General features: G+C 46.7%; 2 protein-coding genes across 3 annotated transcripts in view; one reads left to right on the top strand and one right to left on the bottom strand.

The window, feature by feature from the left end:
- Positions 1–1,881: 1,881 nt before the first annotated feature.
- KCNS3 (potassium voltage-gated channel modifier subfamily S member 3) overlaps positions 1,882–25,732 on the top strand; it is a 40,267-nt gene continuing 16,416 nt past the window's right edge. The window contains exon 1 of one of the 2 annotated variants that reach the window (XM_044262040.1): positions 1,882–2,241. The gene's annotated coding sequence lies outside the window, so the exon portion shown is untranslated. Of the gene's footprint in view, positions 2,242–2,963; positions 2,997–25,732 lie in introns of those variants that run through there. The other variant, XM_044262041.1, reaches the window with a different exon arrangement.
- On the bottom strand, positions 11,274–19,706 carry LOC122915497 (10 kDa heat shock protein, mitochondrial-like). Its single transcript, XM_044262256.1, has 2 exons — positions 19,547–19,706; positions 11,274–11,575 (listed from the first exon to the last, which is right to left on the bottom strand). The coding sequence occupies exons 1-2, from the start codon at positions 19,704–19,706 to the stop codon at positions 11,274–11,276; spliced, it is 462 nt and encodes a 153-aa protein (XP_044118191.1).

Raw genomic sequence — 25,732 nt, 5'->3', positions numbered from 1 at the left:
GGGAGACATCAAAAAGTCTGGCACTTCAGGAACTGCAAATGTTCCAAGGGCTCCCATTGGCTGGTGTGACATTCAGGAGGCTGTTTAATGAGAAGCCAGTAAAAGGAGCAAATGTTAGCCACCATTACTAATACTCCCTCACTCACCGTCTTCCTGTCAGAGATGAGAACACCTTCATTTTCACACGAAGACCTTTTTCCACTTAAAAAACAAATTAATACCTCCCCTTCCTCCAGCAATGACACACAGCTGGGTTTAGGGTCAGGGACAGGTTTGGGAGGGGAGAGGAGCAGGAGAACGTGGACCTGTGGGTAAGTGGGTAAGAGAGGAAGAACTTACCAAAGGAGTGTCCAGAGCAAGGAGAATATGGAAGCCTGAAAGACAGGCTTTCCTGGGCCCACATTTGCTTGGCATATCTCCACTGACTCTAGGAGTCCTCTGCAAACCATGGAGGGGTGAGTACTACTGTCAGCTGATGATCAACCCCTTATAGGTTAATGCATGGCTTGCACAGATGCTATTCTATGTACACAGTTAATAAAAAGGGGATGGGCCTTATCCTGTGGCATAAAGACATTAGGATAGGGTAGGAAGGAGGCAGTTAAATCGACCAGAGCAGGCACTGCAGCAATGAAGACTGAGTTCAAAGAGGCCCTAGGAACAGGGGGCGAGAACATGGCCGTGTGTGTGTGTGTGTGTGTGTGTGTGTGTGAGAATCCATTTACTTTGCCTGGCTCAACCTTGGTAAACTGTCAGGGATGAACTTTTGGGGAAACAGACATGCACTTTATGACCCACACAATGCTTTCCTGTGTATTAATTCCATTTGCTTCATAGGATTGCCCTCTAAGGGAGGAACTTTTCTTACCGAAGAAGAAACGTTGAACCACTAAGTGACTTGCTCACAAGGCTTCCCCTGAGTCCAGCATGACGAGAAGCCCACTCTGTTTCTTAAGTCTGTGCCCCTTCTATACCCTGTCCCATATGCGCACAGTGGAGGCCTGTCCATTCTGTCCCAGCTTTCACAGAAGCTGCGTGGAGGTCTTTTCTGACCTCCACCGTGGGTGCCTCCCTCCAGTTCGCAGGTGCCGTCCAGACCTGTGAGAAGGCCCTGGTTCCCTGGCTTTTCTGCACTGCAGATAGGCTCTGCAGCGCATGGAGATTCTGAACATCTCTTATTCTCAAGTAAACAATGCTGTACTTTTCAGATAACTTAGTGATTGAAAATGATTAAATAGCTAACTGCTGGGAGAGATTCGGAAGCATTTTTCTCAGGTGTGACAAAATATAAGCATATTTTTAGAATAATCTTAGATCTTAGGCTAAAGATGCTGATTGTATATGCAAATTACCTTCTTCAGAGGCTTGTGAACAGCAGTGTAGACCAAAGCTTTGGCTTCTCCTCAGGACAGGCTTGGGGGAGCCAAAGAACAATGGAATTAAAGACAGGGGCCCCCAAACATCTGTTCCCCAGCCACCTGCCTCCCCACCTTGCCTTCCATGAGCCAGATGAAAGTGCTGGTGTCTGAGGGAACACTGAGTTGGGCTTATGTCTCTCCTGTGCCTGTTCCTGCTTGCTACTACTTTATCCTCCAGCCAAAACTCTCTGTAAGGTGCAGGTTTCACGCCCTTAACCTACAAGATACCCTGAACATTGCTCCTCTTTTTCTGATTCCTACTGTGGGTTTTGATCAAACAAAAACAATGAGGAACTCCAGACACCCCCGGGTACTTGCATGAGGTCAGAAAAAGTGTCTTTCACCTTTTCCATGCATCTCTTCGCCCCTGGCCCCTCCTTAATGCCGGCTCAGTGCCTGGAACTTAACTCTGTGTGGTCTCGCTAGGTGCTTGTCTGAGGCCAGTGGTCAGCAGGAGCTGGCTTGGGGGCAGTTGTCCTATTGCGTGATGTGGGGGCGGGAACACCGGGCGCCTATAGCTTGGAGCAGCTGGCTCGGAGGAATTATTGCAAGTCTGCACAACTTAAAAATCTGCAGTTTGGGGGCGGGAGGGGGAGCGCGGGGGTGGGTCCCCGAGCGTCCCATTTCTCCTCCCGGCGGTTCACTGAGTTCTTGCTCACTGCAGAGGGGCCGACCATGCCTTCCGGACCGCAGGCCGTCCTCGCTGAGGCCCCGTTCGTTCCTCAACCTCGGGCTGAAGGCATCTCCCTGTGACCTCCTCTTCCATCCTTCAGGAAGGAGAACCGGCTCGTCGCCGTTTCGCTCAGTGCATGTGACTTGCTGGGTAAGTCGAGGAACAGAGCAAGAAACAGTCTTGCTCTGCGCAGTGCCCGAATATTCGGGCAGCGGGGCTGGTGGTAAACAGGCTGGACCGGGGCGACTGTTTCTTCCTTGCACTTTGTTTTAAAACAAGTTGGGGCCTCGATACTTCCTAGGAGAATCCTGGCAAATTTGCAGAGTGTCGCCTTTCGGGAGGCTGTTGCCGGTGCCGCGGGGGGCAGCGGAGGAGACGGTCTGCCTCCCGCCGAATCGCGGGCTCCAGCCCGAAGGGCGCGCAGGTGGGAGGCAGCGGGCGCGCTCCTGCTCCCGCCGGGACAGGGCATGCGGCTCCGGGGGTGACTCTGCACTCGGGTCTCGGCGGGGGCACGCGCCCCGCCAGGGCGCCAGTCTGTCCTTCCGTGTGTCCATGGGTCGCACGGCCCGAGCCCGGTAACCTGCAGCAGACCTCCGCGGAGCGCCTGGCCCTCGGCCCGGGGAGCGCAGGCGGGGGCCAGAAGCTAGGCGGCGGGCGAAGCGGGACCAATGGGGCGGTGGCCGAGCAGCCGGCCCCGCCCCGTCCCTCCCCGCCCCGCCCTATCCGCGGCTCCCGGGAGCCGCGCTCCGGCCGGGCGGAACCGACGGACAGACCCAGGCGGGCCACCCGGCTCTCCTCGCCGCCGCCGCGGCGGGCGCCGGGCCGCGCGGCGAGGCCTGATTCCTGCAGCGCGGGCGGGCGGCGTCGCCAAGCGGAGCGAGCCTGAGGCACCAGGACTCCTGCAGGTACCTGCTCGTGTCCCCTCCTCCGCGCGCACTCCGGCGACTTCTCCGTGCGACCCCGCAACTTTGGCCACATTTTGCTGCCCCTGCAGCCCCGTGGCTCGGGTCACGAGTGCACGGCCGCGCAGGTCTCGGACCGCAGGGGACTTGGCATTCTGCTGAGCGCCTGCCTCGCGGCGCCCCCTCATCCTCCGGTTCCCGGAGCCCGCCGTCGCTGGAGTCCTCAAGACCCGCCTGTTGCGCGAGCTGCGGCCGGCGGCGCGGTGGCCGAGCCCCTCGGAAGGCCGCAGCCGGGGTCGCTAGGATCCGCTGTTGGGCGTGGGGTGGGTAGTCGCGGGGTGGGGGACTCACTGGAGGCGGGAGAGTCGGGGAGCCGGGGAGAGGCGGCACTTCGCGGAGGGCATCCCTGGGGCGTTTCCTTAGCCGGGAAGCCTTTCCTTCTCTTCCTCGAGAGGAGGCGCTTTCCTGGCGAATGTAAGTGCTTCCCCGGCCGCCTGCTCCGCCTTCTTCCCCGTCATTCCTCCCCTCCCCTTTGCCCTGCAGCGGGGCCGGGCGCCCCGCGACCGTCGCAGGGCAGAGCGCACCCCCGGCCCGGGGGCTGGTGCCGCGCTGTGCCCACGGGCCGGCCGCGCGCTCTGTCTGCGAGCGGCTTGGGGCTTGCAGGGCCGCCCGCCGGCTCCCCGCCTTTGCCTCGGGGGTGGGTGGGGGGTGTCGGGAACGTCCCTTTCCCGCGCCGCTCTGAGGGGGTGGCTGCCGGACCACCCGAGGTGCATGGGCTGGTGAGCGAGCCAGACCGTGCCACGGCGGCCGCGGCCCGCCAGGCTGGGCTCCTTTCGCATTGCAGGGCTCCGGCTCCCCCCAACCCCTCCTTCCCCGCTCTGTCTCTCCCCGTCTCTTTTGGGAAAGGAGCACCTTTGGCGTCCTTGGTGTGTCACCCGCGTCTCGGCTCGGGAGACGGAGCCGGTAGTCTAACTCCGGCAGCCCGCAGCGGCGGTGGTGGGCGGCAAAGATTCCCCTCCAGCCGCCGGAACAGCCCCGGCTCTGGTTCGATGTCTGAGCGTGAGCGGGTGAAGCGGGGTCGTACCTGGGCACAGAGAGCGGACTTGCCAATCGTCCCGCTCTTGGATTTTTTTTTTTTTTTTTAAACTTCGTCTTTCCCTCTGAAGAGCCGGGCAGGTGAGGAAAACCGGATCAGAAACCTTCCCCTCCATCTTCCTTGTATTTGTTTAAGTGATTTGCATAACCATTTGCTTAGTACTCTATACATTGTCCTCCCCCCCCTTTTAGACTTCTTGCAAATACCTGCCTAGGTAAACAGGAAGCCAGCATTTTTCCTGAGCACCTACCCCCACACAGTTCAGGCTGAAGGAGGGTGGCATTGATAGTGTGGTTGAACTTGGTGTAACATTTCGGTTTCACTCCTCACTTGGGTTGTAGAGTCCGTGGGGCCGTTGATTGAATCAGTTTGCGTTTACAGCCGGCTTTCCCGGGCTAGGCCCCGGGCTCTGTCCTAGGGATACACAGTACAAAATGAAGTTTCTACTTCGTCTAGTCTGGCCCTTCTTTTTCCTTTTTTCATCAGATTCCTTCCTTGTGTTCTAACATTAAATCTGTCTTTTCACAACTAGGGATTGTCAATATTGGGGTAAGGAGGAGAAGATGAGGTGCTTACAAACTCTGAATCCAAAGCACGTTGTGAAAATCCTAAGAAGATCTGTGGAATCTGTTTTAATTCACTTTTGTGTTGAGCCATTTTTTGCCTGGAAAATCAGCCTGAATAAGCCCATTCATCAATGCAGCAAAGCTAAGCTTTTATGGGTCAAGTGTATAAAAGCAAATGGGGGTGTGTGTGTGCAAGCCCTCTTTGCTTTGTTGAGACATATTACAATATCAAAAATCCGATGCTCGGATGCTTGGCCTTGCCAGCAAAGCAAAGCTAAGTATTTTTTCTTCTTCCTTATTATTACTGTCATTGTCATTCTTATTTTTAAGAAAGATGGGGAACAGTGGGGACTCCAGACACTTCCTCTATCTTAAGTGAATTTCGCCCTTCATGTCAATCCTTTGCGGACTCTGTGTTCTTCTGTTCTACCCAAGCAAGATCTCAATCTACCTTGTGTCTGGCATTTGGGGTTGGAATGTGCGCAGCTTTGAGAGAGCAGACAGGCACTACAGGGTTTTCCTCCTCCTCCTCTTTCTTTTCTTTCTTTCTTTCTTTCTTTCTTTTTAAATAGAGATCATTTATTGGCTGAATACCATATACCAGCCACTCTGCTGGGCACTTTTCCAGATATTATCTCATTTAATGTTCAGAACCACCCCATGAGGAAATGAGGCTTTCCTTCTTCATCACAGTGTTTCTAGGGGAGCCAGCAGTAGATGGAACACCTCTAGGTACATTCTGAGTCCCATGGGAGACCAAAAGGGTGGGGCTGGGCTTTGGGGTCCCACTGGCAGGCAAGGGCCACTATGCAGGGTAGCTGGAGGCAGAGCCGAAGGTGGGTATCATTACTGGCCTGGCTTATCAGGTTTCAGGAAGGCAGATTCTCCAGAGTGCCCCTTGTGTGACATACCCACAAGGACCTGGGTTCCAGCCCTGACTTTAATCTCTTCATGGATCCTTGACCTAAGTCAGTTTTCTTCTCTGAGTCGTAATCTGTTCAGTGACAAGAATCTGGATGTCTCCTATGTGTTCTTACCCTATACTAGGCACTGTGCTAAAAGCTCTGGATGTCATGACTCATTTCATCCTGATGATGACCTTTGGAGGTGCGGGGTCTATTACCACCCAATTTTATCTTATTTATTTATTTTTATTGAGGTATTCTTGACATACAATATTATATTAGTTCCAGAATATACAATGTACAGCGATTCGACAATACTATACATTACACAGTGCTCACCAGGATAAGTGTAGCAATCATCAGCCTATTTTAGATGAGAAAAAAAGAGAACAACTGGATGACTTATGCAAAATCATACAATTAGGACTATATGGAGCCAGGATCTATACCTGGCAGTCCAGCTACACAGCTACTATGGGATTCTGCCCTTTTTGGTTATCTGGACAGCCCCAACACTAACCTATGCATTGTAGAACTCAGGTGGGGTTTGTTGATTAGTGAGCGGTAGACGTGGCTTGCCATTACCAAGGGGCTTTTTGGTCTCCATCTCATCCTTAGAAGGAACCTTGACAATGGCACTGGAGAAGCGTTCTTTTTGCTTTTGCCAAAAATGTCATCTTTCCAATGTAATTGGGAAAAAAGAAGACAGACCATAAAGATCACGGGCTAGGTAAACATGGCTGTCTCCGGAGAAAGTGCTTATTATCAATGAGGAATCCAGAAGAATGGGAGGTCAGTTTGTATGGAGTCAAATTCATCAAAAATGCCAACAAGTAACTAGCCTGCAAGAATGTGTTGTGTGGGTGTGATGTGCCCAGTACTGAGACACCAAGGGCAGGCGGACTGTAAGAACGTGTGTTCTCTGAGCCTGAGTGCACAGTGGACCTGGACACTCGAGATGAACAGGCACTAGACAGGTCAACACAAGATGCTAAATATTTGCATCCTGATAACAGTCACAAACTGTCGTATTTGTAGAGCCTGCTACAGTTTGCAGAAACTCTCACAGGGTTACCTCATTTCAGTTTAGTAACGGAGTGTAATATGCCCGGGGCGGGGTGGGGGTGTGCAAGCCCCTATTGCAGATGAGGAAAGCAAGGCAAAGTGAGCCTCTTGGACTTGGCCAGAGCCAGGGGTCTTCTGACTCCGAAGCCATCATCTCTCATCCTCACAAGGAACGTGGAAGATGTGGAAGGTCCTGGGAGGAGGCAGCGTTTGAACTTCATTCCGAAGCTGGCTTTTGGTCACTGCTCTTGGCTAGTCAGGAGGAGCAGGGGAGGAGAAGAAAATCTTTACTGCTGTTGTCTTATTTTTGCATTCAGGGGTCTGGTATGTGAGACGTGGAGAGAAACCCCAATTATGATGAATTCCATAAAAATGTTGAGAAGGGGCAATCAAATGTAGAACGTGGTTTAGAAAAATTTCCGTCCCTGACTTCCTTTATCATTTTTCTTTCTCTTTTATCATTTCTTTGTGGGCAAGAGGGTCTTGCTCTCTTTGGAACCCTGCAGAGGCTTGCCCCACGGTTTGCTTGGAGTAGATACCCTTTAAAATGATCTTTAATTGCACAAGTGTTGAATGATAATGGCCCAACATCTGCTTTTAGCTAATAATGTTACAGATAAGCAGTTAATGTTGACAGCAGCTGGCTTCAGTGTGCTGTGAGGTCCCCCCGTGAATGAAAGCCTCCTGCTCATCAGCCCGAGAAGATCAACTGAGCTCATCTGAGCCGCCAGCAGATGCTTATCAATGTTGACTTAATGATTAACTTATGCAGTCATATATACCCTCTTTACAGTTACAAATACAACCCTCTTTCCATTTATAAAAATACACATATATCTTCTTTACATTTACATTACAAATACATTTACAAGGATTCATTCTGTAAGGATTGGAGTACTTACCTGGCATTACGGACTGTTAGATGCTGGGTATTCTGCGGTAAAGGAAACAGGCACGGAGGGAGTGGGCAGCTACTGGGGAGACAGACATTAAACAAAGACGTGCAAACATTTAAGTAGGGCCAGGTGCTTCAAAGAACTTCCTGGGGGGAGAGGAACAAGGTTGGGGAGGGCACTAGGTTAGATGGGGGACCCAGGAAGACCTTTCTGAGAAAGGGACTTTCCATTCTGAGGGATGCACGGATGTTTATCCAGTAGAAAGCGGGAGAAGGAGGATCTTAGACGTGGAAGGAGCGTGAGGGTTTGAAGGCAAGGACGCGCACGGAGACTTGGAGGAACTTCTGGAGAGCTGGGGTGGGGGGCTGGGAGGGGGCCGAGGAGGGGGGCAAGGGCAGATCATGCTGCACCCTTTACACCGGCTTAGGGACCTTAGAGTTTATTTTGGGGGCTGTGGGAAGGAGCTCGTGGATTTGTAGGGGGGGGGAGTATCAGGAGCCAATTTACATTTCTGCAGGATGGCCCATGAAGACAGGGAAGAACAGATTGGGGAGGCTCAGGCATGGCAATTGGGAGCCTTCTTACCTGGGGGATTAGAGAGTTGGGACCAGATCGGACCGAGTGGAAACCAATAGGAGCTGAGGAAGTAGCGGCCACACTTGTACAGAACCCTTTTGGTTCTGAAAGGAATCAGAGAGGGTGTGGGGATCTGCCCGTGTGTGTGGAACCCACACAGAGCTGAGGTCAGGGAGCTGAGTCCAGTCAACATGTCCACATCTCTGTGCTTGGAGTCATACGGCGTTCGAGCTTCTAGAACAGAAGACATTGGAATCTTGGCTCTGGTTTTGTCTCTAACTGGTGGGGAAATTTGAGTTTATCTCTTGTTCTTCTCTGTTTTTGTTTTTGTTCTTATTTTCCTCACAGCCTGTTGATTGTATGATTAAAAAAAAACAGGTAATCTGTCTATGAATATTTTTTCTTCATAGTATCATTCACGTGTGTTAATTTGGATCATTTTTATAAATTGAACTAGGAGAGTTATGAGTGCGTATGTGGAACATTTGTGGTAAGATTCTAAGCATTTGCTCTTTGATGATTCCCAATACGCTGCTTTCGAACTGCCTTCAATGGAGAGACCGGAGTGATAAGCCTGGTACTGTGGAGACCCGGAGCCCCGTGAAGCTATGTGGGGGTGAGGCCTGGTGGAGAGCCCTGGGCGCGGCTAAGCCAACTTTCTGCGTCTCAGTGGATTCCTTCCTTACCTGCCCTTCCTTATCCCATGAGACTTCCTCTTTCTCCATAGATATGGTATAAAAACATGCAAGAGAGGTACCTCTGGTCTGTCACCTGGGGACCCACGTTCAGCAGAATATAATGGTCTGTGTCGTTGTCTCTGTCACTATCTCTTTCTCACTCAAATAAATGAATAAAATCTTCTTTTTAAAATATTTTATTTATTTGTGACAGAAAGAGATAGCAAGAGAAGGAACACGAGCAGGGGAAGCAGCAGGCAGAGGGAGAAGCAGGTTCCCTGAGCAGGGATCCGGCTATGGGGCTTGATCCCAGGATGCTGGGATCATGACCTGAGCCGAAGACAGAAGCTTAACGACTGAGCTACCCAGGCGCCCCTAAATAAATAAAATCTAAAAAAAAAAAGGAAAAGGAATGTCTTTGCAGCTGTGTGGAATGAGAAGGTAGATAGGACCATAGGACTTAAAGTTACTCCAAAGATCATTTAAGACATTTGTTATTTCCTGAAGACTTCTTTCAGGAATGCGGACTTCTATCCTGGCAAATAATTATTGTGGTGAGATAAAAACATGCCAGTAGACTAAATGTGGCGCTTGAATATGTCCACATTTTTTTTTAAACTTTCATTCTTTTATGGACTAGTTTGGCTTTCTTAAGCCCTGACCGATACAAGCCAAGGTGAATCCGAGAGCATTTCCTAGCATTTACTTAAGGTAAAGAATTTCATTGGCCAGAGGGATGAGAAAACTTGGCAGCTAAAGACTCGTGGTTGGTAGGTTTGGATTGAGAGGAGGAGCCTGGGTTCTGGCAAAAAGTTAGGTCAGCACTCTTGTCTTGGTGGTCAGGAAATCAGACCTCCTGGGCAGGGCTTTTCCCGTGGGTTTTTAAGATCCCAGTTTTCTAAGTGTGGTTCCTTCATGAAGCTGCTGACATCAAACCTCCTTCTCCCCTCCTCCTCTTGGTGATTAGACATCCCCTGGTCACGATTTAGCTCTGAGACTATTTCAGGGTTGAGCCTTCTCTGTCTCCTGGCTAAAAGTATAAATGAAAAATGTCATTAAAAGGCAGTGTCCTTCTGTCTGTCTATCTATCTATCTATATCTTCTTTAATAAAAGGATTTACTTATTTGTTTTGGAGAGAAAGATAAAGCATGAGCAGAAGGAGGGAGAGAATTGCCTTAAATGGAGACACAGGAGTCTTTCAAGGGAGAGAGACCATCCAGCAGACTTCCCGCTGAGTGTGGAGCTGGCACGGGGCTCTATCTCAGGACCCTGAGATCATGACCTGAGTTGAAATCAAGAGTCAGACGATCAACCGACTGGGCCACCCAGGTGCCCCTCTATCTATCATCGTTGTCAAAGAGTAAAAAAGTATCTATATCTCTTATCATCTCCTTAAATCACAATTCTGTAGGGTAGGCTCTCTGCATATGCAAAAATGGGAATCTCATGGGCATTCATACTATGCCTGAGAACTTCACCTTTTATGCAGCTTCCCCAGATTTTTTGACCTAATTTGAAAGCAGATGTCACTGTGGTGCATCTTGGCAGTGATATGCACTGAGTTTTCTCCCAGCGCCCCCCAGACTTAAAATGCAGGCACTGGAGAGCATTTTGCCTTCTCATCTGGTGTCCTTTCAATGGGGCTTTGAAACAAAGAGGACAGGATGCAGTTCTGTAATGTGGCCCTCAACTCTAATGGGTTTGCTTTTAGCTGTTTTCGACAGTCACTCCTGTCAGCCACATCATTTAAAAGCACACAAGCCAGCCCTGTTTTATAACCAACCCTTCCTTCGTAAGTCAGGGTCAGCAGCTCAGAAATAAATCCCACTGAGGCATTATTAGATACTGGGGTTAGGTTTTAGAATACGTGCAAATGCAGAGGTATGTCATAGGAGTGGGAAGCTAGAAGGAACTTTGTGGAACTCCAGGATTGTGTGGTGTTGAAGGGAGATGGAGTTGTCTCTGTTGGAAACAGGGCCTGGATCCCCATGCCACGCACACAGACATACGCCCTCCAGGGGACAGAGGTGGTGCGGGCTGCTTTGCTGATTGCATAGACGTAGACCAACCACAAAGAAGTACCAATTGCTTATAAAGTTTCAGTTTGACAAGAGGCAAGGAGTTTAGCAGTTAAATGGTACTACTGATAGTTATGTACTAGGAATGCTTTCAATACCACTGAACCATAGCCTTAAAAATGGCAAAGATGGTCAATTTTATGTCACGTGTATTTTATCACAGTAACAAAATTAAAAAAAAAAAAGAATTTGAGATTCCTTTTTTTGGTCTCAGATTCTTTCCATGCTTAAAAATTATTGAGAACTCCCCCCCACCAAAGCTCCTGTTAATGGGGGTTATATCTGTCAATATGTTTTATTTGGATACCATCAGTTTATTATAAAAGAGAGACATAGAAATTATTTACATGATGGAAGATTTCACAACTTCAGTTACAAAATGGGAACTTCACGTGAATAGCATTACAATAATAATGTGTTTCAGTCTGTGTGCTTTCTGAGAATGTCACGGTCTCTAAATAGGAAGTAATCTTTGTTATCTAGAACTACTTTGGTGCCTCCATATTTTGGCAGAAGAAATTTATCCTCAACTTTCATGCTAACTGGCTGAATCTCTCCACACTTTCCTTTAGAGCCGGAACCAACAGCTACTACTGTCACATACCATGCTTTTTCCTGAGGCTTTTCTGGACGCATAATGGGTCCTTTTGTTACAGGTTTGGCTGCATTCCTTTCAACCAAAACTCGGTCCAAGAGGGGAGGAAACGTCCTAAACTCCTGTCCTGCCCATGACTCCAGCCAGGGCAGTACATACTCTCATCTACCAATATGTATATATTAGAAATTAAAATAGTTACATTTTAAGGGCACCTGCCTTGTTCCATTGGCAGAGCACATGACTCTTGATCTCGGGGTTGTAAATTGTAATCTTGACCATATTGGGTGTAAAGATTACTTAAAAAAAAAGATAAAATCTTAAAATAGTTACATTTTGAAGTGTTAATTATTAATTCATTTAGAGTTACAGTAATATTCTCATTGCATGTTAACATAAATGGCCTATTTTTATGAAAAATAACCATCTTCAAAACAAAAACAATGCATTAGCAGGGAGCCTGCTTCCTTCTCTCTCTCTCTCTGCCTGCCTCTCTGCCTACTTGTGATCTCTGTCTGTCAAAAAAAAAAATGCAAGGGTGGCATTGTTTTACGTTTTTAGAAATGTATTTATTGTCTGGTTTAATGGAAGGCAGTGGGATTCTTAGACTTGCCTCTTTCTTTAGCCTAGGATCTCACACGTCATATGCTCCCTGGAAAACTCCACCGGACACTTGTGAGAGAAGGAAAGTAAACAGGAAAATATCTTAGTTGATTAGGAAAACAGTTTTGATCTTCTGGGCACTTTAAAGGGTCTTAGGAGTCCCACGGGTCTCCTGACCACATTTTGAGAACTGTAAAATAAATCTGCAGCCATGTTAATTTTTTGTTATGATCTATGTTTTAGCTCTTTTCATCAAATGTTATCTGAACTTGAACTTCAGCATTTCAATGTATTGTTTTATCTGTGATTTCAAATGAAAGAACTAGGTAGCTTCTGGGGAAAAAAATACCATATTTTTTCCCCCTGAGTTATTATAACAAACAAGCAACAAAAAAAATTCTGTTTGTACCATTCTGTTGTTAACTTTTTCAGAAGCTACCAGACTGGTCTAGTGTGTAACTATTTAGAATTTCCCTTGCTAAACTAACTTGAGTAGGAAACGCAAGACATGGAAAATTTTGAGTGTGAGAATCAGGTAAAGAAAGCCATGCTTTCCTCCAGGGTACACAAAGTTTGCTTTTTTCAAGCGTGCATTCCTGTTTACTGTGGAGTGTGTCCCAAGGTGGTGCCCAAAGCTCTCTCCTGGGGCTTGATCTTGAACTTCACTCTTGGGAAGATACTTCAGTCTTCAGAGAATCTCCTTGTTCTCCCTCCATCTGTACCCCACCCCCTTCTCCCTCCTTTGGAAAACTTGGAAACTCCAAGAGGAGGGTGCACTTAGGAAATGAATTGGAAAAAGAGAGGTGAGAGATTTAATGTTAATAAGTCAAACTGAAAGCTTTTTGGCTGGCATTGTCTTGGGGGGAATCTCATTATTTTATAATTTTTTTTTTCATGTTGATGAAGTATGGAATTAGTCACAGCAGATAGTTCTGGGAAAAGTGTTAAAAAAAAAAAAATTCCTCCCAGGGTGGCTTCTAGGAGCTGGATGAGGATGATTGTGAAACATAAAACCTTTTTCTCCTACCTTCCAAATAACAGATTAGGTGCCGTATGAACGATCGTATTTATTGCACTGCATCTTTTAAAATGTTAAATGAAACTTTTTTTTTTTTTTTTAAACCCCATGAAATAGCTACTGGGGCAGCTTGCTAGAGCAGTAGACATTAGGTTTCTTGAGTTCCTTGCCAACATACTGAGGATTTATGATTTGGCAAAAGTACTCTTACTTCTAGTAGCAGTAAGTGCTTTTCTTCAATCCTTTGGAAAGGTCATAATGTGTTGGGTGCTCCCATTGGGTAGAGAGAAGCAATAGCTCGTGAGGCATCTTCATCCCAGTGTCCTGGAGCCCCCGGGGAGGCCCGTATGTGAAAGCAGCTCCCAAGTGGCCTTCTTTGCTCCATTTTGAGCGGGAAAATCTTTGTTTTTTACCCTAAAGTAGATAATTCATTTAGTCATACTTCCACCCAAATCCCCCACTTGTCGGCCGTGTGTCAGACATTATCACTGTGTATCCGTGAGGTTGCTAAGGAACTGGGAACAGGGGTGCCTGGGTGGCTCAGTCGGCTGAGCGCCAGGTCACGAGCTCTGGGTCTTGAGATGGAGCCCTGCATTGGGCTCAAGCTGGGTGTGGAGTCTGCTTAAGGTTCTCTCTCTCCCTCTTCCTCTGACCCTCCTCCCTGCTCCCCCCCACCCAAAAAAAGAAATTGAGTGGAAGCACCAAGGAGACATGCCTACTTTTTTGTTCCTATTTGCATCAGTTTTGTGTGTGTCTGTACCTATGTGTGTGTGTGCTCACGTGTGGTACATCAAAGGGAAGTGTCCTTAGAGAGGTGATCTTTGAGCTGATTTCTTGAAGACAAAAGTCGAATTAACTGGAAAAGAAAGGAATAGAAGTCACAGCTTCAAGGAGCTTTGGGAAGGAGAGTGCACTGTGGTTTGGGGTTGGGGCTGAGGGAGAGGGTTTTGGAGTGGACTGGTGGATGTCGAGGCTAGAGAGGTGGGCAGGATGTTCTTGCTGCCTCCCCTGTGTGCCGAACTGTTCTGAACCCCACACTGAAGAGCCGGATCATGATGGTGCCTGCCTGTCTGGGGTGATCTGCAATTAGAGAAGTTCCTCCAGTCATTCATTATTTTCCGCTGAACATTAAGGACATAAAGATTAAGAAGAAATAGGTCCTGCCTTTGTGGGACTCATAGCGTGGTGGTGGAGGCTTCCAGGAAATTGTTCTACTGCAGTTCAGCAGGTTAGACACTCGATGGAGGCAATGGAGGCAGGCAGTGGTTGTTGCGAGCCTGGGTTTGGGGCAGGGAGAGTCCTGGGGTCAAGACTTGGTTCTGAAGACTACGATAAAGAATATGAGCTCCAAGGGCATTTGGAGCAGATAAATGAGTGAGAAGTCAAAGATGCTTTGGGAGAATCTCAGGTAATTCTTTACAGTTGTAGAGTTTCAGTTGGTGGTGGAAAGTGAGGCTAGTGGATGAGGAATCATGTCAGTTAACATTTAATTGAGCATTTACTTATACTAAGCACAGAGAGCTTTATTTTTATAATCTCATTTTTAAACTTCATGACTGCTCTAATGTGACATGTGATAGTATCCATGGTTTACAAATGAAAAAAAAAAAAAAACAAAAAACCCCAAAAAACCCAAACTCAAACTTAAGTAATTGCCCAAGGCCTCACAGCTAGGGGGTGGTGAAGCTAGGACTCACTCCAGCACTCTGGGGCCAGAGTTTATCCTAAAGGGCAAAGGCAGCTATCAGAGGACCTGAAGACTGCACATTTTAGAAGGTAGCTTGAACTTGGGGTGGGGAACGAATCTGAAGGTAGGGGATGGAGATGGCTCTAAGGCAGGGAAGACAATTAGAGGTGTTTTGTAATAAACAATGGAAAAATACCAAGCACCTGAATTAAATCAGGCAGGGAGGATAAGGGAAGGAAAGGAATCTGAGAAATGTTTGGGAATAGAGGATGAAAGGAAAATGTGGACACATTTATTTTAAGGTCCCAGTGGGACATTCAAGTGGACATGTCCAGTAGGCCGTTGTAAGAGTCTGAAATGGAGAGGGGACATCAGGGCTGGAGATTCACACCCAGCCTCTGAGCGCAATGAAATTCCCAGGACGAGGAGCAGAAGGACAGGAGAAACCCAAGGGGTTGCAGTGACAGGCATTGGAGATTATCTCCCGCATACAGATTTTTGTGATTTGGCTCACAATAGCAAAACATTAAAAGCAGTAATTGTCAACATTTAGAAAATTGGGAAAGTTCACACAAAAATAAGATTTGTGGGTGTTCTTGACAAGTTGGGTGATCCGATCCCCTGATATACACAAATAAGGGCCCGCAGTCCCCTTCTGGCAGGGCTGGTGCTCTCCAGCTTGTCACAGCAGCCAGACGTCCCCTTTTTTTTCATTTCAGTCACCTGCATGGCCCCCAAAAGGTATTTTATTTTGTGACCCCCCCCCGGCCCCCAGATTTAAGGTTTGGGAAGACAAAGCAGAGTTTCACAGGAAACCAGGAGTGAGAGGTGACATCAGTGACCCTCAGGGGCTGGGAGGAGGGCAGTGACAAATGCCTTGGGCAGGTTAAGTCACGCGCAGATGAGAAGCGTGCTTTGGGTTTGGTCATCTAGAGGTGCCCTTAGCAAAAATGCTTATTGGGGTGTTAGGGCAAGAATTGCACAAGAAGAAGGAAGGGCGAGTCTAAAAAGTGATTTTAAGAAGCTGTGCTGCAGAGAGTTGGGGTTGGGAGAGTTTGTTTTGTTACTTTTTAATATGAGACTGACTTGATCGGATCCGTATAAGGATGCATGAGATACAAAATAGTACTTTCTTTGTCCGCGACTCACATTTCGTAACTACAAGGAATCCCGTCTTAGGTTTGGTTGTTCTTATTAAAACAGGGTGCTCCAGGGGCCAGAATGGAGTGAGGTTTCTTGCATGTGTGTGAAGGCAGCCCTGCCGAGTTCAGATCTCCACAGCATCAGGTGCCTTCTTGCTGGTTTGAACAACAGAGCCTGCAAGTGGGCGACGGCACATTTCAACAGCAGCAGGACGAGTGGAGCAGGGCCCGTGTGGTGACTTACTCCCCGCATTTACCCCTGGGTCGTGCACTGCCTGTTTCCTTATATCGCTCAGCAGGTGGGCTCTGTGTGATGCTCTCATATGCTAGCGTCACCTCTATTTCAAGCTCCAAGACTGGGCCTTTTCCTGGTTGGATGCCACGTACCAATTTTTCCATTTACTTTTTTGTATTTGTCTTATGACATGATTTGATCTAATAACTTAGTGTGTGTGTGTGTGTGTGTGTGTGTGAGAGAGAGAGAGAGAGAGAGAGAGAGAGAATTTGTCTGTCTTGTCTTTTTTTAACTTTATTTTTTTAGTATTCTAAGTTTCATTGTTTATGCACCACACCCAGTGCTCCAGTGCCCTCCATCATACCCACCACCAGGCTCACCCAACCCTCTACCCCCTGCCCTTCCAAAACCCTCAGTTTGTTTCTCAGGGTCCACAGTCTCTCGTGGTTCACCTCCCCTTCCAATTTACCCCAACTCCCTTCTCCTCTCTAACGCCCCTTGTCCTCCATGCTATTTGTTATGCTCCCCAAATAAGTGAAACCATATGATAATTGACTCTCTCTGCTTGACTTATTTCACTCAGCATAATCTCTTCCAGTCCTGTCCATGTTGCTACAAAAGTTGGGTATTCATCCTTTCTGATGGAGGCATCATACTCCGTCGTGTATATGGACCATGTCTTCCTTATCCGTTTGTCCGTTGAAGGGCATCTTGGTTCTTTCCACAGTTTGGCGACTGTGGCCATTGCTGCAATGAGCGTTGGGGTGCACGTGGCTCTTCTTTTCACTACATCTGTATCTTTGGGGTAAATACCCAGTAGTGCAATTTCAGGGTCATAGGGTATCTCTATTGTCTGTCTTGTCTTTGATGAAAACTCTTTATTAAGAAAAAAAAAAGCAGCAGCTGATAAATAAGCTAGCTTTTTATTGGGATGAACACAATTTCACAGGCACATTTGCTGTGATTTTTCTTTTTTCCCAGAAATGCAGTGGGCAGGGAGAGACTTTAAAATCCAACCTGGAATGGAAGCAGCCAGCAGCCAAGCTATATAACAAAAGTCACCTAGTTAATTAATGCAACAACTAACTTTTAAGAACCTACTGGGTGTCAGACAAGGTTGTAGGCACTTGGGATACGGATACGGTGGAGCTGTCGTCTGAGTGGGGAAATAATAAATATGATAAAGAAATAAAGTACCTGTCTTGAAGTATATTTTAGGGAGTGATAAATGCTTAGGAGAAAAATTAGAGCAAGGAGCGGGGGGATGGGAGTTTCACTAGGGGGCATTTTAGATAGGGTAGCCAAGAAAGGCTTCGTTTGGAAGATATCATTTGAGTCCAGGCCTGAAGAGAGAGGGGAAGCAAGCCATGCAATCCCTTATGGATAGGGCATTCCAGGCACTGGGGTCAGCCAGTACAAAGGCCCTGAGGCAGGAAAGATGAAGGAATAACAGGGACACCAGTATGCTGGTTGGGAATGAAAGAAAGAGGGGAAGGAGATGAAAACAGACAAATAACATGGGAGGAAGGGAGTTTTGCTTTGAGGAAGGTGGAAGACATTGAAGAGTGAAAAAGAATGAGTGACATGGTATGAGTTACATTTTAACAGGATCTCTAGCTAATGGATTCTTTTCTTTTTAAAGATTTATTTATTTATTTATTTGGCAGAGACAGAGAGAGAACATAAGCAGGGGGAGCGGGAAAGGGAGAGGCAGGCTTCCTGCTGAGCAGGGAGCCTGATTTGGGCCTGGATCCCAGGATCCTGGGATCATGACCTGAGCTGAAGACAGCTGCTTAACTACTAAGCCACCCAGCCACCCTAGCTAATGGACCCTTAACCCTTTTTGTGCCATGGACTCCTTTGGTAGTCTGGGGGAGCCTATGGACCACTTTTCAGAACAGGGTCCTTAAATTAAAAAAACAAAACCGAAACAACAACAACAAAAAACCCTCAAGAGTCACAAAATATAAAGGAATCCAACTGTATGGAAATACAGTGTTATCAAAATATTTTAAACCTACTTATGATTTAGTGATGAATGTGCTTCTATATCAACTCCTTAAGGATAATCTAACAGTAGGTCTATAACTATCATGATTTCAAGGAAGTAATGAATTTATGTGATTATTTTCTGAGACCTGGAACAAGTGTGCTATGATATGAGATTACCTGGAATTTCTAAAGGGGTGAAGTCACTGGTCCTGCTGTTTACTGCCCTGGGCCACTGCCTGCATTTTTAATGGGAGGAATAACTAAATTTTAGTTAGAGATTAGCAAAAATTAAGATTTTTACCCCCCTATCTGAATTCAAGGACCTCCTGAATTCTCTCTACTGAGCCCTGCTTTCCTTTACTTTTTTTTTCCAGTTATGTTATGTTAGTCACCGAACAGTACATCATTAGTTTTTGATGTAGTATTCCATGATTCATTGTTTGCATATGACACCCAGCGAGCCCTGCTTTCCTGTGTTGTTCGGGGGAGGTGAAGAGAGAAGTCGGGTAAATTCTTGAGATGTTGCCTACGTCTCTGGCCTTGCCTCTGTCTGCGCTTCATAGACATTGCTGGGATTCACTGTCATCCTAGGTCAGCAGTGCGTGGTGGATTATTGTACCCAAAACCAGCCTCTAATTTTCCAGATGTTTTGGAAATGGCCATAACTCTGAGAGGTTTCGTTTTGTTTTTTAAAGATTTTTTATTTATTTATTTGACAGAGATCACAAGTAGGCAGAGAGGCAGGTGGGGGGGGGGGAAGCAGGCTCCCTGCTGAGCAGAGAACCCAATGTAGGACTCGATCCCAGGACCCTGGGATCATGACCTGAGCTGAAAGCAGAGGCTTTAACCCACTGAGCCACCCAGGCACACCCCACTGAGAGGTTTTTTTTTTTTTTTTTTTTAATGTCTGCCTGATTGTTTCCTTGTGGTTAAGTAGTTCAGGAGACCCGAGTTACAGTCCTTGTTTCAGTAGTTTCTCGGTATGGCCACCTGCAATCTGTTCTCCTTTCCTAAATCTGTCACTCACTCACCCTGGTTATCCCTGGCTCACAGAGGTGTGGGCTAGTACAGGTAGGGTTCTTTATATCCTACATGAATATCTCTAGGTCACAGGGCTCCATTAGCCAGACTCAACTATTTTCTGATCTCTGTGCCTACCACAAGCTTTCTCGCCCCTGTGGCTTTGTGTGGGTTCCTTCCTCTCCTTGGAGAACGACCTTCTTAACTCTTAACTGTTTTCTTTACTTGTCCATGTCTGACCCAACCTTCAAGTCTCAGCTTAAATGCCACCTGTTCCTGGAGTCGTGCCTCCTTCCTGATCCCAGAGGTACCCCTTACCTCCTGTGAATTTCCACGGCACCTCGGTATCTCTCCTCAGGGTACCTGACATCTTCTGGCTCATACTGCAATTATTTATTTACCTGTGTACCCTCCTCTGACCACTTCTAACCAACTGTAAGCTCTGAGGGTAGGAGCCACGTTATCTTCTGTTCTCTGTAGTTGCCGGGGCAGTGCCTGCCCCAGAGCAGACGTGCATGAGCGGCAGAAGCGTATGATTCTACAGATGCCAAAGGAGACCATCGCGGAAGATCCTACCTCACCCAAATCTGTATGTTCACTTAGTGTCTAGCCTGTTCCCCCTTCCCCTCCCCAGGTACTGACCAAGTCTGCTTTTGATCTTTTATTTTTTCCAAAAAGAAACGACTATTTACTTATTATTTTATTTTGATTTGTTATTTATTTATTTTTTAAAGATTTTATTTATTTATTTGAGAGAGAGAGAGAGCACAAGAAGGGGAGCATCAGGCAGAGGGAGAAGCAGACTCCCTGCTGAGCAGGGAGCCCAACATGGGGCTCGATCCCAGGACGCTGGGATCATGATCTGAGCCGAAGGCAGACACTTAATGGACTGAGCCCCCAGGCACCCCGAAACGACTATTTACATAAGTGTTTCATCATACTTGCAAAGAAAGTCACACAGCATTGAGAGGTACAGAGTAAAAAGCAAAAGTCACTGAATTCTAGCATCCAGGGTGAAACGCATTTAACACTGTAGTGTATATTCTTAGAGATTATTTTTTCTCTTTGTAAAGTTAGACCTCTTTTATAAAGATCAGATCATGCCATATGTTGTACTATAATTATTTTGTCTTTGTACTTAACATATTGTGGTGACCATTCATGAATCCATAGGTAGTGGAGTGTTGTGGTTCAGAGGATGGCTTTGGAGCATTATTGTTTCAATTCAAGTGAGGCTCTCACTTAGTAGCTGTTGACCCTGGAGAGCTAGTTAATTTCTCTATTTACCAGCTCCTCCATCTGTAAAATGAATCCAGTAAAAATACTACTAGTTCAAGTGCTGTGAGCGTTACGTGGGTTCAGACGTGCAAACACCCAGAGGTACTGAAACACCTGATTGAGTATCCGGGAGCTCTTTCTACGATTATTTCAGTGTTTTTAATGGCCACAGAATATCCCATTACCTGGCTACCCCCTGATTTGACGATTTCCCCGCTGATGGACATTTAGGTTGCCTTTGACTTTTCACTTTTATGAATAAGTACTGGTGCCCTGAATATCCTTGGATACCCATCCCTGCACACTTGTCTAATTTATTCCCTCAGCAGACAGTCTCAGATGGGAGACTGAGACTTTGTAATGCACATTGCTACAGTGTCCTCCAGAAGGTTTCCTTTTGCCAGTTTCCATCAGTATTACCATGGGATGATAGATTTTTTTCCCCCCTCTCCTCTCTAAAACGGCTTGCTCGCCGTTGCTCTTTTAATCACTGTGTTAGTGCAGACGCTTGATGCATCAGCCTTGGAAAACACAGTGACAGATGAGACTGAGCCTGGGTCTCCAGCCCCCTGGGTGGGCTGATTTGCCTGCCTGTGTCCTCAATGCAGTCTGAGCCCCTGATTTCGCCTAGTTCTGCTTCAGGGGGTTCCTGAAATGGGGAGGGAGCCAGGGGAGTTCCTTCCTGGGACTGGTGGAACAGTGGCCCCCACTCAGGGTGTTATTAAGCCCTGTTATTAAGTGTGGATGACCACACTGGGGTCAGCGGCTGCGATGTTTCGCTCCCTCTTATGTGAGGCCCACCCTTCCACAGGGCTTTTCCTCACTTTCCTTTCTGAAGAGGTGACTAGGTGACTCAGCAGCAGCTCGCTGTCTCCCTCTGTTCCCCAGGGAGGGTTGTCTAGGAACACAGAACCCGAGGAGAGCAAAATGGTGTCTAGTTACCCATGCATCAAGCCTTAGGGATTTCTGGAGATGGTATTGCATTTACTCATTCTGGATGGCCAAGTGAAATATAATTTATATTAACTTTTGAAATATAATTTAGAGGCTTTGCTTTGGAAGGCACTTACTGGTCTCCTCCCTGAAGACTTCTATAAATTCATTTTTAATCCCTGAATGTATTGGGTCCTGAGAAGTGTTCATTTTCTTCTGGGGACAGAGCAAAGATTTTTAAAAATTCATTGTTAATTCAAGGGTTTCTCATGTTAAGATTTGATAATTTGGAAAAACGAAGTCATTCAGAGATATTCTTAGTAGTCTGCTGTCTGAATCAACTGGGAAGTGATGTAGTCTTCTGTTTGCTTTGGATTATAGGGTTTAAATGTAAGGACAATTTTTTGGGCATCCTAAATCCAATTACAACAGTCTGATTGTGAGATTTTAATTTTATTTAAGCAAAACCTCAGACTACAACTCTCATTAGTTAATCAAGATAGAATTAGGGTTGAATTTCACCTTTTGTTAGTATTCTTATTATTGCATTACTCTTAGATTTTATTGAAAATTAGTCTATGATTGATAAATAGGGGCAAGACTAAACTGGCCTGTCATCTTTGCATTTTTCCTGGGACATCAATGGGTTTCCACAAGAGTGGAGCTTGGTCAGGGGTGGGTATGGTCAGCAAGAAGACTCCCACCTACAGAGAGCTGTAGTAAGACATCTTTCAAGCTGTCTTAGTGTGCTGTCCTGTGCATAATCCTGGCACCAAAAATGTTAGCAAATATCAGATAGATTCTCAGAGAAAATCACTAACCTTTACTCTAGACTCCAATTGCGTGAAGCATGCTTCAAGTCTGAACAAAAGGTTAACTTGCCTCTTATCTTTTCTTACTTGCAAAGTTTTGCTTGTCTGATACCAGAAATGCCATGACTGAATTCTAGAAGAACAAATGTCCGGGAGAGCATCCCTGTCCCGGGTCACAGACATGTGACACAGATGAGTGCCACCTGCCATTCTGAGCTTTCTGAACTTCCAGCTTCCAAACGCGCATCGAAGATCTTTCTACTCTACTCCAGAGCAGTGGTTCCCAATTGGGGACGGTTTTGCTCTCTGGGGTACATTTGGCAATTTTTGTTGTCATGACCTTAGGGGACAGGGAGGAGATACGCTCCTAGTGTCTTGTAGGTCAAGGCCAGGGAAGCCGCTAACCATCCTGTAGGGCATCGGACCGCCCCCTGCAGGAGGTTGTCTGGCCTCAAAACGTCAGTAGTGCCAAGGCTGGGGAAGCTCTTCTGGAGAAGTTGTCAAAGGCAGGGTATCTCCAGGGAAGCTGGCTGCCTGTCAGGATGATGCTTAAAGGTGCCATTCACCTGGTGACCTTATCCCAGGTCAGGGTCAGGCTCTCTGGCAGCCTGTCAACTTCACAAACTCACTTCCAGGTGTCCCACAGTTGATCAGACTCTAGCAGGTTGACTCTTACAGAAACTTACAGAAAATGGAGTCACTAAACCTCTTCCTACCTTATTACGTTCCACTAAGAGGTATATCTAGTTGACGGAGTGGACGTGCTCGTGTGCTCTCTGTCGGCGACGTGCCCGGAAGCTGACGTCACCATCAGGTGCCTTGGAGAGTCAGAATCAAAACAAGGAGAGGTTTTTGGGCATCTAATGATACTTGGAACTCTAGGTGTAGACACTTAAAAATCCACTTGGGATGTCTCCATCAGGGCTGGACAATCCTGCCTCTTCAGGATGAGATCTTTGGAAAGTGCTGGGAGGGGTCTTGGGCAACCAACTTAGATCTTTTACACTTTCCTCCTCTGCTTCCCTGGCTGACCAACTGCCTTTCATTATCCATATTGATTCTTTTAATTAATTTACTCTTTAGTCTCGTTGCCTTGGGGGAGAGGAATTGGTTCAATAAAAATGTGTCAAGCACAATTGTGGAACAGGGATAATGACTATGAAGACTGATATTATATCACTGTCCCTCACTGGAGGCTTCTCAGTCTAGTGGGTAGACGGAGGTGACAACATTTCAGAACAATGTGAGAAGGGCAGTAACAGGTACACTCAGGATTCTGGGCAAGTACACCAGACCCAGATCTATGCAGCAGTGTCCCTCAGAGTGTCTGTTTTGATCTCTCAGACACTGATTTTATGGTTTAAGTTTTGGAGAGTCACCTTAGTCCTGTGAATCTGAGTCTTAAGAGACGGGCATTAGGAATTATTATTACCCCTGGGTACTGTCTGCTTGTCCATTTGATTTCCTCGTTCTGTTCCAAGATTGGATGTCAACTCTCTGGATGATGAAAGAGTCCAATAGGTCACTTAATCTTCACCGTTCCCTCTCAATAACGGAGCCAGTCTTTTTGTGCATTTTTGAATGCTGCTGTCAACCCACCAGGAAATACAGCCAAGCTGGGGGGTCCACCAGGAGGATGCTGTAGACAGCCTTCTTTTTTATAATGAAGAGATTTTCCTACAGAGGCTAGCAATACTTGAGCGAACGTGACGTGTTTTGCCACGATCCTGCTGAATTACTCAGCAAAGTCAGAAGCCTGCTTAGGTACTAAATCACAGATGATCCCGTCTTCTTCTGAACCATTCCACACTGATGGCGTGGTGGGAACGTAGAGGATGGAACCATGGGGCGGGATGGTTAAGCAGGAAGGGGAGACCGTGTTGGATTTTTCTTTCTCGAGTCTTCTGGTTTGGGACACATTCTGCTCACTCCTCCCCGTCCTTCACTTTCCCTGACAACTAACTTTTTTCATCAGTTTCTCGTATAGTCATATCAAAGTTGATTTTCTGTGCTGAGGGGGCATCAGGCAGGCCTACCTCAGTTTGAATCCTGGCTCTGGCATGGACTGGGTTCAGGACATTGGACAAATCACTTCCCTGAGCCTCGATGTCCCACCTATAAAATGGGGATCACAACAGTTAATACTCCCAGTAGCTGAGGGCAGAGGTAATGTGTGTGAAACTCCTGGAAGGTTCCTGGCGTGTTGTAGGGACTCAGAGAATGCTGGTTATCATTTTACATGGAAAAGTCATGCTTAAAATGGGAATGCCCTAGAAGGGGTGTGCATTGACATAAATTCACACCGAGAGCTACTGAGTGGTATTATATCTTTTCCAAAAATCTAGTTTTTTGGACGGGAGTCATAGTGATGGAAAATGAGGCAGAACCCTGGCATTCTGAATTTGTGGGGAGACAGAGAGAAAAGGCAGGCTGGGAGGTTTTAATTCATCAGACATTGATGGAGGGCCTACTAAGTACCAGTTTTTGTAAAAAAAAAAAGACACACTTGGCCCCCCTCACAGTCTGTCCCCGGGCCAGTCCTTCTGTGATGAGCCAGTGCCCAGCAGTGCTTGGGGTTTCTTAGAAGTGCCAGATAGCTTAAGTACTTTGCTAATTTTTTTCTTCAGTAATTAATATAGTCATGTCAAAGCTGTTTGCAGCTAATTATCCCCCAGCAAGATTAATCATACCTTCCTTTAACATGTGCTACATTTGGAAAGGTATCTGGCAGGCAGAAGAAGACTGTACGTGTGTGCTGTACCCTTGAGAAAAGGCACAGCAGCATTTCAGTGGGACGCAGATATTTGAGACTGACCCAATGTTGTGTTGCTGGGAGGCTGTGCAGAAGGAAGAGTAGGAGGAGGACTTTAACTCCTGAGTTGATTTTATTTATCCCTGCTGAGGTTGCTATACCTCTTCTGCTAAAGAGTCCCAGCTCAGAAATTCACTTTGGGTAAAGCTGCACTTTTTTTTTTTTCCCCCCTGGATCTTTTCTTGTTATCTTTATTAGAGGTGAAAATGCACTGAAGGATTTCTCTGGCCATTATTGGGATCAGGGTGTTCCTGCTCTGCCCCCTCTCCCTTGCCCCCTTGATGTTGGTAGGATACCATGCTTTGTTTATTACATTTGGTCCTGCGCCTGGGAGCTCCTAGGGTAGAGAGGAAGGGGCAAGCACTGTATCTTGTGTGTGATCCCAAAGCCCATGATAATTCCAGGCAGATCTTAAGCTATAATGAATGTTTGTTTAATGACTGACGTAGCCGAAGACACTTCTTTCATTTTCTTTCTGAAGCTCGGAATCAATCTTTTCTTCCTCCTCCCCACCCAGCCTGGGCCCCCTTTAAGACCTACAATTGATTGGAAAACATGAAAATCAATGGATGGATGCTTAGATACTAATATAAATCTATGGGAAGGCATCAACATGAAGCAAGGCTTACCTTTTTGGGAACTGGAACTTTTTTTGCTTTCTTTAATTTATTCAGAGAGAGAAATGTAAATTTGTCCTTTTGTTTTGGTACAAGCTAAAACTCCCTAGACACACTACGCACACATCCATAGAC

This window comes from Neovison vison, chromosome 8 (genome assembly GCF_020171115.1).
Source record: "Neovison vison isolate M4711 chromosome 8, ASM_NN_V1, whole genome shotgun sequence".
In the NCBI taxonomy this organism is placed as follows: Eukaryota; Metazoa; Chordata; class Mammalia; order Carnivora; family Mustelidae; genus Neogale; species Neogale vison.
Note: the sequence above shows the minus strand (reverse complement) of the source record. Positions and strands in the feature narration are given on the sequence as shown.